The sequence below is a fragment of the Globicephala melas genome, chromosome 7, assembly GCF_963455315.2.
Source record: "Globicephala melas chromosome 7, mGloMel1.2, whole genome shotgun sequence".
In the NCBI taxonomy this organism is placed as follows: Eukaryota; Metazoa; Chordata; class Mammalia; order Artiodactyla; family Delphinidae; genus Globicephala; species Globicephala melas.
In genome coordinates, this window is record NC_083320.1 from 18,231,860 (window position 1) to 18,248,508 (window position 16,649).

The 16,649-nt window shown below is 57.3% G+C and overlaps 1 protein-coding gene and 1 long non-coding RNA gene across 2 annotated transcripts in view; one reads left to right on the forward strand and one right to left on the reverse strand.

Annotated features, from left to right (window-relative positions):
- Positions 1–16,649, reverse strand: part of ASIC4 (acid sensing ion channel subunit family member 4) — a 22,774-nt gene continuing 6,125 nt past the window's right edge. Inside the window, exons 2-10 of the mRNA XM_030839472.2 lie at positions 5,718–5,862; positions 5,504–5,631; positions 5,151–5,313; positions 4,578–4,634; positions 2,530–2,683; positions 1,233–1,324; positions 1,077–1,156; positions 641–745; positions 1–443 (exon numbers count right to left, since the gene is read on the reverse strand). Coding sequence (XP_030695332.2) covers positions 342–443; positions 641–745; positions 1,077–1,156; positions 1,233–1,324; positions 2,530–2,683; positions 4,578–4,634; positions 5,151–5,313; positions 5,504–5,631; positions 5,718–5,862 — 1,026 coding nt within the window. The 3' untranslated portion in view covers positions 1–341. The remainder of the gene's footprint in view (positions 444–640; positions 746–1,076; positions 1,157–1,232; positions 1,325–2,529; positions 2,684–4,577; positions 4,635–5,150; positions 5,314–5,503; positions 5,632–5,717; positions 5,863–16,649) is intronic.
- The window catches only part of LOC115843791 (uncharacterized), a 17,567-nt gene continuing 16,620 nt past the window's right edge, over positions 15,703–16,649 (forward strand). Inside the window, exons 1-2 of the long non-coding RNA XR_009564545.1 lie at positions 15,703–15,840; positions 16,104–16,232. This is a non-coding gene — a long non-coding RNA (uncharacterized lncRNA). The remainder of the gene's footprint in view (positions 15,841–16,103; positions 16,233–16,649) is intronic.

Consider the following 16,649-nt stretch of genomic DNA (forward strand, 5'->3'; position numbering starts at 1 on the left):
AAATATATACAAATGTACAGAGGGTTCCACCCCCTCTGGGGTGGGCCCCTTTTTCCACCTCCCTTTCTCCTCCCCTCCACTGGGGCCCATGGCCTGGTCCCCAGCCCTCCCTGGGCACCAGCCTGGGGGTGGAGGGTGTGGACAAGAGGGACCCTTGTGCAAAGCAGCTGGCACTAGGGTGGGTGAGAGCAGGGACCGAGTCCCCACCCTCCCAGTGAGCACCGCCCTCTTCCCCTCAGCTTTGGGCTGCCCCCAAGACTTCGGTCCTAAGAGCGGGAGGCTACGGTGGGGATCTGGGCTGGAGTCCCAGACTCCTGGGTCCTTTTGGACGCAGCACCATCCTAGCAAGCGAAGTCTTCAAAGAGGCCTCCCGGGGGGTGGTGGTTTGGGAGCAGGCCGCTGGTGCCTCCGCCTTCAGCGCGGCCCTGGCTTGGGCAGGTACTCTGCGAGGCGAAGACCGGGTGGGACGGGGAGAGCTCACGTGGTACCCCCAGGCCTCACACAGCCAGCCTTACCCTGTCCCCTGGGGCAGAGGCCTCAGGGGAGCCCAGGAACCCCCCCCCCCGCAGGCTAGTTCAGAAGTTATGGGGGGATTCAGTCCTGGGAGAGGACGCTGGCTGTATACAGCGCTCACCCTCACCTGCTCCTTCAGCTCCTGAAGCCCCAAAGTGGAGATGCCCCCAGTGGCGGTCCGGAGGGGGGTCTTGGGACGACGCCACGCCCGCCTCAGTCGGTCCCAGGACACCTGGGGGTTCGGGGTGGGAGGATAGCAGTGGGCTCAGGAAACTCGCTAGAGGAGAAGGACGGGCCCCACCAGGCCCACCTCATACGACTTGCTGGCCCAGCAAACCCCCCCTAGGACACCCCAGTCCTCCTCACCCATCCCCCTCTCCTGACTCCTCAGTGCGCTCGGGCCTTCCCACCAGTCAGGGGACGCTGGTAAATGACCCTGAGCTTGACCTCCGGCAGTCCAGCTCCACCAGGAAGCCTGCACTGCCCCTCTGCTTTCCCCCCAGCCCTTCCTCCTACCTGCCCCTCCCCATCTGGGTGGCCCCCACCAGGGCCCCATCCCTTGCCTCATAGATGTAGTCTAGGATCTCCAGCAGCGTGAGCACACTGGCTCCGATGAATAAGCCCATCTGTCCCCCGAGGTCCCCTGGGGAGCATGAGAGCAGGGTCAGAGGGGGCAGGCGGGTCCGGTCCACCCCTGTGGAATCGGGGCTGGGGCTCACCCAGCAGGGCTGACAGGCCGTAGGCTGCTCGCTGCTCCATGGCCTCGGATGTCAGGGCTTCAAAAAAGACATCTAGGACCAGGAAGTTCTCCCTGTAGAGACAGGAAGCAGGGTATCCTTAAGGGGCCGTCTTCCTGAGGAGACGGCTGGCGGGACATCCCAGGCCCAGCAGATCCGGATCTGAGGCCCCCCTGTGCCAAGAAGCTCCCAAAAGCTGTGAGGTGAGACAGGCCCAGATGCCTGTCAGCTTCATCTTTTGAGGGCTAGCAAAGGGCCTGGGAGAATAAAACAAAACTCCTGGGCCGGCAAGATTCCCACTCCCCGCCCCAACCCTGCCTTCTCTAAAGCAGCAAATAGTTTTCACTTTGACCCATCCCTATACCTCTCTAGAACCTTCAGTGCCTCCCTATTGCTTGACAGTCTACTCCAGAATTCCTCTTCCAGACCTTCAAGACTGCCCATGATCAGCTGCACTGTACTTTCTTATCCAAACCGCTTTTTTATCTGCTTCTTTCCACACAGCCTCCCTGCTGCTCAGGCTGGTCTTGACATCAGCCCATAGATCTCTAACTGGGATGCCTCCCCTCTCTCCTCTTCTCACGGACCCAAACCCGGCATGCTCAGAGGCCCAGCTCATGCCTCCTCTACTTCCCCTATGCACATTCATCTCTACTGGGGCCTAAGAATCAGTCCCACACCTTCAAACACGGCCCCATCCGCAAACTGTGGCATGAGTTCTGTGTTATAATCATCTCTGTCCCCATAGGAGCCAGCGCTGGGCTTGGCACTCAGAGGATGCTCAGCATTGGTAGATTGGCTGCAGGGTACCAGGCCCAAGGCTCAGTGGGACCCCTCCTGTGGGCCACCTGGCTCCTCCCCCATCCCTTCCAGTTCCTCTCCCTCTGCACAGCATTCACTGGACATGCATTTAGCGGCTCCAGGTTGCTGGGGGAGAAAGACGCACAAACAGACGTGCAAAGGACATGCAAACACAAAACAGTGGGTAAATGCAACGACAGAAGTATGTACAGGGTGCTGTGGGGGTGCAGATGAAAGGTGTTTGGGCTAAGAAGGGCTCCCCTGGAGGTGGAGACACAGGATGTGACTTGGAGGATGGGTAGGGGTTAGCTAGAAGAAAAAGATCGTGAAAGGCATTCCTGGCAGGAGACTCATTATTAACAAAGATGCAGCCCACTCCCAGCCTCCACCATGCACCAGGCCTGTTGAGGGTGGCCTCCACCACACACAGACACACACTCACAAACGCACACACGCACGCACACACACACATACATACCGTATGTAGGTCTCATTGCGCTTGTATTTTCTTGCCAGGTACCGGGCTGAGCCCCTGTTGGGGATCTTGACCATGGAGATTTCTTTCCCGTAGCGGGTCAGGTTGCAGGGGGTAGGGCAGAAACATGGGCCTTCGGAGCCCCCACCCAAGGAATCTGCAACACAGAGGCGCCAGCTGCTGTGCGGGGTGGGATGGCCCAGAGGCACACCAGCTGCAGGGAGGAAGCTTAGGGGCTGTCCTGAGGCAGGCACACCCAAACTGAGGGCCCGGTCTGGCCAGCACTGGCACTGCCTGGGGGAGACTGGCTGGGAGTCCCTTCCTGGACCAGCTTCAGACCATCCAAGAAAGTGGGCGGAGGCAGAACCCCCAGCACACTCCTATAGGCTCATCCCTCTGCTGCCCAGCCCCCTGGGACAGAGAGGTCCTCCTGGCTCAGAGGGAGGGCACGGGCCACCCACCAGAGCTAATTAACCACATGAGGCCTCAGACACATGAGGGGCTTGGAGAGGATGCTGGGATGAATGGGATGTATGCATGTGTTCACGTATGCCTACGGATGGGTGGATGGATGAGTGGATACATGGATGGATGGATGGACGGACAGAAGGACAAATGGGCAGGGTTATTATGCTCAGTATGTTCGCCCCCACAGATCCACTCTCCACTCTCCCCACCTTGCTCTGTCCCAGGATGCCAATCTCTGCCAAATGCATCACCTAGACTCCCTGTCCTATGGCTTTGGGTTGGGTTTGGCCAATGGGAGGCCCCGTCAGGATCACAGGGCAAGGAGGGGAGAGATGCCAGGCTTCCTCACTTGTGGTCCCGGCTCCCGGCTCCTGTCCATCTCAGACAGCCACAGGTCCCTCTCTGGGTGCCAGTAGCAACCCCTTCCTTTGCCCCTTAAGGCGCGGGGGCAAGAAAGGCTCCTTAGTTCTGTGGAGTCTCACCACCCCTTGTGGTTCCCTTATCCCCACTTACATCTGTTCCTTCATTAAACACGCTTCAATCACCCCTTTGGCAGATGCAGTTGGTGTGTGGGACAGAGAAGGTGTGATTCTACTGCCGCAGCACCTCAAAGCCGCCCCCGTGGCCCCAGCGTCTGGATTACCGCCGAGCTCTCCTGACCGGTCACCCTGTTCCTAGTCTTCCTCCCCGCTTATCCATCCTCACATCTAATCAGGGTCCCCTTCCTAAAATCAGAAGACATTCTTGCCTTGCCTTAAGCCATTGTTGGCTTCCCAGAGCCTCCCCCGCTCTTTCCAAGCCCTCCTTTGTTCTCTGACCTCCAGCCACACTGACCTTTCTGGGCTCCAGACACACACGCTCTCTCTGGCCACAGGTCTTTAGCACGAGCTGTTCCCACTGCCTAGAACATGTCCCCCCTTTTCACCTGGCTGACTCTTCCACATCCTTCCAGTCTCAGCTCATATGTCACTCCCTCTGGGAATCCTCCCTGCCTGCCCAGGTGAGGCTGCATGCCCTTGCTGGGGCCCTGTAGGATCGCTGAGGTTCCCCTACACAAGGACTAACACGCGGTGCTGTGATGCCCGTCCACAGCCCCGCCAGGCGGTAAGCGCTACAAGAGCAGAGCTCTTGTTCCCACTTTTACCTCTGGCCCCAGTGCAGGCTGCAAACACCTGTAGAATGAATAAATGAATGAATGAATGAAGTGTGGATCAGGCGACACCTATGGACAGATGGGGTTGCCTTACCCACACCGGTAGCCAGCAATACATCTTTTCTCATACCAAGGGAGAAGACATTTCACTTTCCCAGAGAGGCAAGCTCATTGGCTGAAGCAAGATGAGAAGCCCCGCCCTTCACTCTCAGTTCCGGTTCTCTGCAACCCCCCACCCTGCTCTCTCTACCACAACTGCAAAGGTCCTCAGACCCCTGGAGGTACGGGATAAGGCTCAACCCCCAGGGAAAAAAAACACCCAGGAAGAGACTGGGAGGAGGGGAGGCAAGGCAGTGAGGACCAGGGTGCACAGAGAGACGAAGAGGAGGAGGGGGCCGGAGAGGTGGGGAGGGGAGAAGGCAGCACGGACCCAGTGTGTGGTCAGCACACTCGATGTAGATATTTGGCGGGCAGATGGTCTCATTGCCTGAAAGGAGAGAAGATTATTCCTGGAGTCTATAGTTCCATCCACTCTCCCCCCCCATATTCCCAAATGTGGGCACATACATGCATGCACACACATAAATGTGTGCACATGAATTTATACATGCCTGTGCATAGAAGCATGGAGATGTACGCATGCACATATGCACGTAAATCCATGCGTGCTTGCACACACACACATATGCACATGGATTTGCATGCACGTGTTCAAGCACATGCACACAACCTCAAGTACAAAAGTACAGATATGCACAAGTACATGTACGCATAAATACATATTAACAGGCACACAGACATGCACGTGTGCATCCCATATGCATACGTGAAAACATGCATAAAATCCCGAACACATACCATGTACACTCACGTGGGCAGAGACATGCACACATGTTGTCATACACGTGCACCTGCCCCCCTGCACATGAGCAGTGTTCTGCCCTTGGAGGTTCTGGAGCCTGGCAGGGTGACACAGAGAGCTGGCAGGGGGTGGGGTGCCCACCTGGCATGTGCACCATCCGGCAGTGGCAGCGCTGAAGCACGGCCTCCTTTTCACAGCGCAGCCGGCAGGCAGACACACTGTAGGCTGAGTAGCCTTGAAGCTCAGGCTCCCTGAGCGCACTCTCCGCTCGGCAGTTGCCCCAGGGCTGGGGCAGATAGGTCAGCTGCAGAGGTGGGGCATGACGGGGTCACGCACAGACCTCCCACCCGGCCCTCCGGCGCCCACAGCCCCAGTAAAGTCCATGTGAGGGCTGGTGGGATGTGAGCTTCTGGGGGGCAGATCTGGTCAGCATCCCCTCTGAGCCCAAAGGCCCAGCCCTGTGCCTGACCCAGGACCCAGCTGGAGGTGCTCACCCGCTGTTCCTGGCAGGACACAAAGGTCTGGAAACCTGGGGACACGCCGAAGCCCAGCTGGTGGATGTAGGGTGGCTCCTCCTGGCTGTGGATTTGCACTCGGATGCCTGCCTCAAACGACGTCTCGTCTGCACAGTAGAGATGGGCACCTTTGGAAACCCACCCTAGGCAGAGGACCCAGGCCGGAGCCCCTGTCCCTTTCCCGCCTGCGTACTTGTCTCTCTCCAGATGGGCAGGTACTCCTCCTGCTGGATGTCCAGCATGATCTCCAGGCCACTGCCCATGCCCCCCACCCGGCTGGCCAGTGAGCTCTGTGGATCCGCGTTGAAGGTATAACACTTCCCATAGCGAGTATAGACCTGGGAATAAGAGACAGGAGCGGGAGGGGCGGGGGTGTGGAAGGGGGAGATGAAAGACAATGCCTTAGGCTTAGGGTTCCCTGTCCCCTGTGACGGCCACCAGACCTGCCTGGTCACCCCTGTCCCATATCCCAGCAACCAACCGACAGCCCAGCCTCCCTTGAGCTCCATCATTTCTACTGACATCCTCTCTTAGATGATTAAAAGGCACCTCCAGCTTAACATATCAATAGTAGAACTCTTGGACTTCCCTGGTGGCGCAGTGGTTACGAATCCGCCTGCCAATGCAGTGGACACAGATTCGAGCCCTGGTTCGGGAAGATCCCACATGCTGCGGAGCAACTAAGCCCATGGACCACGGCTACTGAGCCTGTGCTCTAGAGCCCGCGAGCCACAACTGCTGAGCCTGCGTGCCACAACTACTGAAGCCCGCGTGCCTAGAGACCGTGCTCCGCAACAAGAGAAGCCACCGCAATAAGAAGCCCACGCACCGCAACGAACAGTAGCCCCCGCTCACCGCCATTAGAGAAAGCCCGCGTGCAGCAACGAAGACCCAACACAGCCAAAATAAATAAATAAATAAAATTTTAAAAATTAGCAGAACTCTTGATGTCTTCCCAAATCCTGTCCCCGACCCATTCTCCTCTTATGAGTAAAGGGCCCCACTACCTACCTAGTTTCTCAAGTCAGAATCCCTGAACTCTCCCTCTCCCTGTAGGTTGGTTGCTGGGATATGGGACAGGGGTGACCAGGCATACAATGCAGCTGCTGTCCCAGGCAATATCTATTTAGAATCCATCTACTCTCCTTCCATCTCATGTTCCCCTTTCACCATCATCTCCCCCCCGGCCACGGCGGCAGGCTCCTAACTGGTGCCCTTCATCGGTCTTTGCCTCTCTCTCCAAAGCCATTCACTACACAGTAGCCAGAGTGTTCATTCTAAACTGAGGAGATCCAATCAAGCCACTTGCCAACTTGAAGTCCACCAATGGCTTCCCATATCCCAGAGCATAAAGCCAAATTCCTTCCCTTGCCTGAAAGTCTCCACATGAGGTAACCTTTGCCTCTGTCTCCTGCCTTTCCACTCCCAGATCTCTGAGACAAATTCAAAGTTTCGGAGCGAGTTCCCTGCCCAGGCCTTTGTTCACGCAGTTCCCTCTCCTGGAATGCTCCCCTGCCCCCAGTTGGCATGGCTAGCTGCTCATCTTCTAAGCCTGAGGTTAAGTGTCCCTTCTTCAGATGCACACTCCTATACCACACACACGTTCCCAGTGTCAGCCTCCCCTCATCAAAAGCATTTGTTGGTTTGCTCAAAGTCCTCATCAAGACCTGAGATGATCTTGCTTATCTGTTTGCCTCCTTGTTCATTGCTCATCTTCCCCCCACTAGAATTCATGCTGCACAGGGGCAATGAGTCCAGCACCTCTTCCAGGGCGGGGCACAAGGAATACTTTAATACGCGGTTCTGCCGGCGCAGAAGCAGCCAATCTCGCTTTTCCTCTGCAGAGAGTCCTCCCATGTGAACACCAGATGGCGCTGCAGCCCCGGAGATGGAAGCCGAGGCTCTGGCGGGGACAGAGCTACCGATGGGAGTTGCTAGCAGCTGGGGTCGGGAGGAAGTTGAGGGAGAGGCAGATGGGAGTTCCCCCCTGCCAGGCTCACCCCACAGAGACCAGCCCCCGGGTCAAACCCATCACAGGCGGTACCTTCCCTGGGGGTAAGGAGGTCAGCGCACTCAATCACTCTCTCTCTCCCCGGCCTCTGTCCCTGGGAACATTTTCACTCTGGTGAAAGCTGGGAGAAAAGGCATGAGGCAGTGTAAGGGGAAAAGACTCCTAAGTGCCTGGCTCCAGAGGGAGGCTGTGGAAGGGAGAGGGCTGGGTGGAGGGCAGTAGGAGCGAGGAGTTCTAAGAACTGGGGGCCTGGGGGTGCCCTCGTTGTGAGGCAGGGTTGTCTCCCATCCCCATCCCCCTAGTTTAATTGCCCTGCTGATTCTCCCCTCTCAAGACAGTTCTTCTATCACCCAAACACCCTGCCTCAGATTCCCAAAACAAAAGCGCGCAAATAACAAGAACTGCACAGTTTACAAAACATGGCAGCATCTGCCACCCCATTTCATCTCCTCAGCCACTCTGGTATCAGGTAGGTTTAATTAGCCTGATTAATACAGATGAGGAAACCAGAGCTCAGAGAGGTGATGTGACTTGCCCAAGGTCACACAGCTTAGGGGGAGAGGTGGAACTCATTGAGATGCAAGACCCAAGGTGTTCCCACAATCCATTGCTGGCAATTCCCCCAACCCAAGCTTACAGCACCCCAAGCCCCGGCTCCTGCTTCAACCCCATCCAGCTGAAATAAGACTGGAGTCTCAACGCTCGACCCCTTTTCCTCCATCCCTCCTTCCCTTGCACTCCACTCCTCTATACCTTCCTTACTCTCTTCTCCATATCTGCTGCCTCTCAATTCAATTCCTCACCTGTCCCTCCCCCCTCCTTCTGCACCCTCGCCACCTTCTGGGTTCCACTCCTTGACGTTGTCTGTATCACCCCTGCCGCAGCTCCCTGTTGTGTGTCCATCTGGGGGCAGGAGTAGGCATCACTGACAGTCCCAGAGCATCTGCTCTGCCCCAGGCACTGCACTAAATGCTTAATATGTTCTTTCCGATCGAATCTCACAATGATCCTACATCCTACAGATGAGGAAACTGAGGCTCCGAGAGGTTGGCTGATTTGCCAAGGTCTCCAAGATCAGTGCTTCTCAAACTTTAATGTGCACCCAAAGCACCTGGGGATCTTGCTAAAATGCAGATTCTGATTCAGTAAACGTGTGTTGGGCAGCAAGACTGAGATTCTTCATTTCTAACAACCTGCTGGTCTGCAGACCGCACCGTGAGTAGAAAGGCCCTAGTCGAAGGGGCAAGAGTCCAGCGAGACAGGCTGACTCTAGACCTGTGCTTTACATGCCACTGGAGGGAGGAGAGCCCTGAAGAGGGCTGAGGGCAAGATCCCTGTGTCCTCAGTGGTGGGGGCAAGGCAGATGGGGGGAATATGTAAGTATTTGTCCCAAATCTCAAAGCACTCATCCCCTTCCTATTTTGGGCCAAGAAGATGCTGGAATCAGCTCTTGCTGCTGCAGCCGTTTTTCAGTGTGTGCTCCAGTTGGGAGGCTAAACAAGGCATGGGCTGCATGGGGGAATCCCAGTAGTGAGCTGCTCACTCGCGCCCCCCGGTGTGCAGCGGCTGACCCTGACCGCTGGGCACTGTCATGGTCTCTCCCATGGGACCATGGACTCCCTGAGGCTGGGAGCCCCGTTTCATCATCTTGGTATCCCCAGAGCCCAGTGCAATTTGCAGAAGGAGGAGTGAGGTCGAGGGAAGGAATGCAAAGTGGACATTATCAAACATTCCCACTTTGTACTGGGTCCTGTACTTTTGATCTAGTTTCTCCTTTGAGCCTCCAAGAAAACCACATGAGGTAAGCATTGTAGCCCCCATTTCATGTTGAGGAAGCTCAGAGAGGGAAAATGACTTGGCTAAGGGCACACAGCAAGTAAATGACAGCAGAGATTCGAGCAGAACTGAGCCTGATGCCAAAGCAGAGTTAGTGCTTATAAAACACCTGGTAGGTGTTCAGTGAATGAATGAGTCTGGTAGCCTCCTGAACCTGGGTGGGGCTGGGGCAGCCTCCCTGCTCGATACCTCCACCACATAGACACAGACACGGGCTACCTGACACTGAAACTCTCCCTGTACAGGGCAGAGCCAACTGGGAAGGCTTTGGCTCCAATGGCTTCAGATGGTGGTGGCTACCTGGTACGCCTGCCCTTGAGGCGACTGTGTAGAGTGGGGGTGACAAAGGGAGATGGGTGGAAGGACTCTGGGTCTGCTGATGGACAATGGTCTGCAGGGAGTAGACAGGCCAGACTGGCAGGGCCAGGACACCTGCACAGCCCGGGTCAGGCCCGACTGTGGGGCAGAGCAGAGCAGAGCATTGCCCTGGAGACGGTCCCTGGGCCAGGCAGGCAGCAGCGGGTGGAACCACCAGCTCCTAAGTGGCAGAACTCTGGTAGCAGCACAGCCCACATCTTCTTCCATGGAGACGGCACGGCCGCTCTGCCACAGGGTCCCACTGGCTGTCCACTGCTCTCTCCTGAATGGCCCCAGAGGAGGGTGTGTGGACAGGAGTTGAGGGTCCAGAGTCCAGCCACGGAAAGGGGCAGCTCCTGGGCTAGGATGTGCCCTGATGGGCCAAGGGGCTATTTCCAGATCCCCCCCCCACCAGCCTCAGCCTCTGGGCCCTGTCCCCATCTCAGAGCCCACCTTCTTCTTCCGTCTGGCTCTCCCTCTTCTCGGCCCTCCCTTGCTCTCTGCCTTCACTCCTAGGTCCATCCCCCTGGCCCTGGGCTGAAGCCCTCCAGACCTAGGCTGGACGGGTTCTAGATAGGTCTGTGTCCATGCTGCAGGCAGACCCGTGGACCAGCTTCCTTCCTGCCAGCCCTCTGCCTGTCCCTCTCAGACCACCTCCCCTTTAGTGTTGGCCTGGACCCTGCCCTGGGTCTGTCCATCTCCCTAGCCTCGGTCGCCTGATCTGTCTCTCTCTCAGGTCTTTCTCCATCCTCCTGGCCTGTCTGTCCTCAGCATCTGATCAGTTATCCATCTGGTCTGTGTCTCTGTCCCTTGCCCTCTGTCAGCCTGTCCGTCCCCCTGGCCTCGTCTTTCTCCCATTGGCCTGGCTGCCCCCCAGCCTCTCTGTTCTTTTGCCCGCTGCATCTCTATACTGTTTCCTTTTCTCTCTATTCTCCAGTGTAGGTGTCCAGTCACTGACTCTTGTATTCCTCCTCTTGACTTTTCCCTGGGCCTGAAGCCACCTCCCCAAGCCAGGAACCCCTCCCCAGGCGCCCTTCCCTCCCCTCCAGGTCTGCCCTAGACGATGATCAGGGTCGGAGAGATCAGTCCAGAGCTTGCTCCTCTGAGCAGTGGCTTCTCTCTCAGTCCCTTGAGTTCCATCTGTCCACAGCTCCCGTTTCCTCGCATTCTTACCCACCCCTCATCCTCCCTGCAGTCAAGGAGCCCACAGGGTTAACAGGCAATTAGCAGGGCCAGGGCTCAGAGCGGTGGGGGAGAGGGCTCCTCCGCCGGGCCGCCAGGAGATAAGAAGCAGCCAGGAACAGCCAGGCTGGGCTAATCCCAGCGCTAATCTGCAGCCTGGGCTTTATCTCCAGTGCCTTCTGGGCACCCTGCCTCTGCCGAGGCCTTGGCACCTCCCCCCAGCCCTCTTTTCCATGGCTGCTTTATCCCTCCAAATTCCATCAGCCCTCTCCTGATGTGGTCCGGCCCCATGCCTCTCACTTAGGCCCCTGGAGCGAACTCCCCTTAATCCTGCAGTGCCCTGGGGTCCAGAGTGGGCCAGTGGAAGTGGGTACCTCTTCATCTGCCCTGGACTGTGGCCGGCATCCCAATTCAGATGGTCCTGGGGCCCCAGCTTCACTCAGGGGTGGCCCAAGCACCCAGGTTCCAAGCCTTCTCCTCCTCTGTCCTCGCCAGGGAAGATAGTACCAACTCAGAATGCCTAAGGTGTCTGCGCTGGTCAGAACCGGGAGGTAACTCAGTCCAAACCCTCACTGTACAAAGGCCAAATTGGAAGCCTAGAGATGGCAAGGGACATATCCAAAGACATACAGAAAAAAGAGGGCACGTTCAGAACCTGAGCCCAGTCCCCCACCCCCCACTGGGCCCCAGCATTCTCCACTAACCTCCATCACCCCCCTGGGGGTCAGTAGACCCTGATCCCAGCTCTGGCTCCACCAGTGACAGCTGTGTAACCTTGGTTAGTAAAGTGATTTTTTTACTTCTTTGGTCCTCAGTTTCCTCATCCGTCAAGTGGGGATAGAAATTCCTGCTCGACTTAGTTCACAGGTTTGTTATAAGTCTCAAAAGAAATGAAGTAGGTGAAAGGCATTTGCAAGGTAACATCATATACATGAGGCCTCAATGTTAGTAATAAGAGTGTTGTGGAGACCAGTAAGGCCCAAACTGGGGCAGAGATCGACCATTGAATCTGGTGCTGGAAAAGGATCCACCTAAGCTTCATAACATGGAAAAATGGGTGCACATTTTGGAGCTGACAGAATAGGGTTCAAGTCCTGGCTCTGCCCCCAGCCTTGGACAAACAACCGTGGGTGGCGATTTAACCTCTCTGAGCCTCAGTTTACTTATCAGTAAAAGGGGGAATGGTAATTCCTCCTCCTAAGGTTAGTAGTGAAGATCAGAGATAAGTCCAGAGGGATGTGTGCAAGGTGCTCAAGAAAGCAGGGGAGCCCATTTAGGGAATCTCCTTGCCAAGACGGTGCGGCCATTTGATCTCGGCTCCCCACTGGGCCCATTCTCACACGGCATCATGCACCTTGGTAAAGGCCCTCTCAGCAATTGTGGGAGAGGATGGAATTCTGTCAGAGCAAACCCCCCAGGGTCTGAGATCTGGCTGTCCTATCAGAGGAGGGCACAGGCCTGCAGCCCTGCCCTTACTGTCTGTGGGATTCGGGTTCAGTCATTTAACCTCTCTGACCCGCCACTTTTCATCTGTACAACAGGAATAATAATAGGCATGTCAGAGGTGTTATGAGGAAAGAGATAATGTACACAGATAATAGCCACAGTTAACATTTATTCAGTGCTTACTCTGTGTCAAGCATAGTCCTAAGCCTTTTATATCAATTAACTCCTTGATTCTCACAAAAACCCTCTATTGGAGGTTTCTAAACATCTCCATTTTACAGACAAGACAGTGGAAGTCCAGAGAGGGTAAGGAGCTGGCCAGAGTCACATGACGTGGCAGAGGAGGGAACCAGGTGATCTGGCACTGGACTCTGCGCTAACAGCCACTGCGTGCTGAAACATACCTGGCACAGCCCCAGTGAATAGGAGGTGCTTAAGAAATGGTGGGTGGGGACTTCCCTGGTGGCGCAGTGGTTGGGAATCCACCTGCCAGTGCGGGGGGACACGGGTTTGAGCTCTGGTCCAGGAAGATCCCACATGCCGTGGAGCAACTAAGCCCGTGCACCACAACTACTGAGCCTGCATGCCACAACTACTGAGCCCGTGCGCCTAGAGCCCATGCTCCACAACAAGAGAAGCCACTGCATTGAGAGGCCCGCACACCGCAACAAAGAGTAGCCCCCGCTTGCCGCAACTAGAGAAAGCCCACGTGCAGCAACGAAGACCCGATGCAGCCAAAAATAAATAAATAAATGAATAAATTTATTTAAAAAAGAAAAAAAGAAATGGTGGGTGTTCACATCACACTTACTTGTCCAACACCGTTCCTTGAGCCTGTACAATACGCCAGGTACTATGCCTGCTACTGGGGATGATTCGGAGAACAAAATCACTGGTCTCTGCCCTGAGGGAGCTGGCTATCTGGCCCCAAAGGCATTCATTCATTCCAAAAGTGTTTATTGAGCACCTAGGCTGGGAGCCAGGTATACAGCGGTGGTGAACAAAGCACACAAAACCAACAATCCCAGGGACAGGCAAATCACTACTGCTGGGATAGGTGGTATGATAGGGAGACCAATCCAAGTCCCCTGAGAGTGGAACGGGAATTCGACTTGGGTTGGAGAGTATAAAGCTTCCCAGAGCAAGCGCACTCATCCACCCAGGAAGGGCATCCGATCACACCACAGTCAGACACAGGGAGAATACCCCCCACCCCACCCCACCCCGGCCCTAGTGCGCCTGCCCTCCCCCTCAGGGTCAACGCAGCATCCCCCCAGCCCCCAGCCACCCAGGTGCTCTTCAAGGCGACTTCTTCTCCAAGGTAGAAGTGCTTGTGAGTCTAGGAGGAAATGGGCACGACGTTTGAGCAAATGTAAACGCGTGGGCAGTAGTGGAGAAGTAGGAGACAGTCAAGGCCGTACGACTCCAGGCTGAGGCCAGGCTGAGGCCGAGCTGGAGCTGGGAGCCCGGAGCCCTTGGGGCCGTGGAAGAACACGGTGATCTCAGGGAGCGCCGCGTCTCCACTGGAGAGGAGAGAGCGGGGTCTCCAGGACGCAGGTAAACAGCCAAACCTGTTCCCAGGTAGTGACCGCATAGGCCTTAAACCCTAGAAAGTCAGTTTTGCAGACGGGAATATTTTTAATTTGTAACGAAGTCCTTCCCTGACGTTCCAGCCCTCGATGCAAAGTTATTCGTTAAGAGCTTGCCTACACAGTGGATCGCATCCGTGTCCAGGAGGGAGTTCAGGAACCGAGACCCAGGAGGTGGAGGAGATGGAGGAGGTGGGTGAGTGCGCCCGAGCCTCCAGGCTGGGCCCAGCCGCACCCAGAAGGCCGCACCCACCGCCTCGTGCTCCTCGCCGCCCCCCTCCTCCCTCCCGCGGGGCCGGCATCCATCGCGGCGCCCGGGCGCCCTCCCTCCGGTCTCCTCCGGGCTCCTCCATTCTCCTCCCGGGGTTTGCCTCATTTGCATTCCTCCGGCTCCCGGCTCCTCGGCAAAGTGACCTCCGCACACAGCCGCGCCAAAGGCTTCCACCGCGGAGGGAGACACCGCCTCCCGCCGCGCTCCGCGGCCGGGGAGGAGCGAGGGGCGCGAGCCGGCACGGCGGGGCGGCGGCCCGGGCCCCAGCGGATGGATGCAGAGGGAAAGGCCCGGTGCCGAGGGACGCAGAGGGACTCGGATGGGATTTGAACCCGCGGCCTCAGATCCTCAGCGGGGCGGGAGTGGGACGTGGAGGTCAGCACAGGCCGGCGAAGCTGCGGCCCCGAAATGGAACCCCAGCTTGGAACCCGGGGCTCCCCGACACCCCGTTTGCTCCCCCTGCACCCCTACTGGAGAGGAGCCAGCCCTACCGGGCAGTCGCCCAAGGGCCCCCAGCCCTTCCGGGGGCCTCCTCAGCCCCCAGCCCCGCTCTCCTGGCCCGCCGAGCCGCCTCCCCTCCCCCCCTTTGGTATTTACACCTTTCACACATTTGTAAAGCTATTATCCTGTCCACGCTTAGTCACCGCTGAGCCAAGCGCCACGGATTTAGCTCCTTTAATCTTTCCTCCTAAATCAATCCTCCATTTCCCCTTAATCATCCCGTGGCTCCTCTCTGAACTCTCTTGCTGCTGCCTGTGCCTGTCTTTCTGGAACTGTTCCCCCTCTGACTGAAAATGGGTGTCCCAAGGGCATGGTGAACATTTGCGGGGGGGGGGGAGGTTGGATTTTCAGCGCTGCCAACCCCGGCCTCCTCGGGGCCTGAGCGCCGGGGAAGAATTGCAGATACCCCCTCCCTCTTCTGGAAAACACACAGCACTCTGAAGCCTCTTATCTCCACCCACGGGGTCTCTGTCCTCCTCCTGCCTTCCCACCCGCCATTCATGTGGGATGGCTCCAAGACCCTAAGCCTCCACCAGGATTTACAAAAAACAAAAACCCCAAACCCTCAGGCCTCCTGTCCACGGTTCTGGCTGTCCCCACCCCCTCTGCCCAGCTGCTCCAAGGAGGTGGCATTGCCAGGAGAAGGACAGGGAAACACTGATAACAGCCTGAGGCTGCCCTCTCATTCCCTCCTCCAGGGAGGCTGTCCATCTCTTCCCGCCACCCTGAGTCTCCACCCCGCATTCACTCCCCCTCCTCCGCCCAGTGACCTCAGCCTGAGTAGTCCCGAAACTCTGCACTCCGAGTACTCCTTGGGGCGCTCCTGCCTCCCTGCCCCCTGGTCCTGGTCCTTTCTGTCCCTGGCCTGGGCTTGGCAGAGACAGGCCTGCCACCAGCCGCGAGAGGGAGCAGATTCCTCCCGAGAAGCAGAAGGGCCGGGGTGGGTGTCCAGGAAGGAGCACGGGCAGAAAGAGGGAGGACAAGAGGGAAACGCGGGGGCCATTTCTTCAAAGGCTAATCAGCATCTTCCGGCAGTGCCACGAGAAGCTGAGCTGATAATGAGCGCAGCTCGGGGCTGATGCCTGATTAATGAAGAGGCCACGGGGCTGCAGAGCAGGGCCAGGTGGGGCACGTCCCTCCTGGCATTCCCCGTTGCCCTTGCAGGCCAGCCCCGGGTAACAGTCACAGTCCCTGCCGCTGGTTGCTGGGCTCAAATCCCCCTCCAGCAACTCCACCGGCCAATGGGAGGCGGCCAGGCTGAGAGCGCCCCCTCCAGGAGGGCCTGAGGGGCAGCAGCCAGCAGTGGGGCAGGCGGTGGGGAGGGCAGGCACGCTGGGTCCTGCAGTCGGAGTTGTAGCTAGACCTCTGAATGTTTTTTTTACTCAGGAAATTTTTAATTAAAATAATCAAGACTCGGGGCTTCTCTGGACAAATTGGAAGACCCCCTAACACCGGGCATCCCTGACCACAGGGCAACAGTTAGCTGGGGCTGAGAAACAGCTGCTCCCTTCAAGGGTAAGTGACCTTCACTTCCCCTCATACCCCACCCTTCCCTACTGTGTGCCTTCTCAGACCTGATCTGCCTGGCTCCCGAAGGCAGGACCACCCCTGAACTAGATGTTGAACTAAACGTTCTCCAGGTTCACGCCTCAGGAGAAGGTGGGGCCGGAGGGCACGGAGGGCTGGGCTGGGAGTGAGGGTCCGAGGTAAGCTCATCCGGTAGATGAGAGGCCGCAGTGGGAATCCTCTCCCTTCCGGAGTCGCGGGGGCAAGGGGCAGCCCTCAGGCCCTCGGCGCCAGTGGCGGAGGCCTGGAGTTGGGACGTCTGTGGAGTAGCCCCTCCCGCAATCAAGGAGTGGGTGCAGAGACTGTCAGTACCGGCCTGACCACACCAGGGAAGGGGCGGGCTCAGGAGGAAGCTTGGATAGAAGG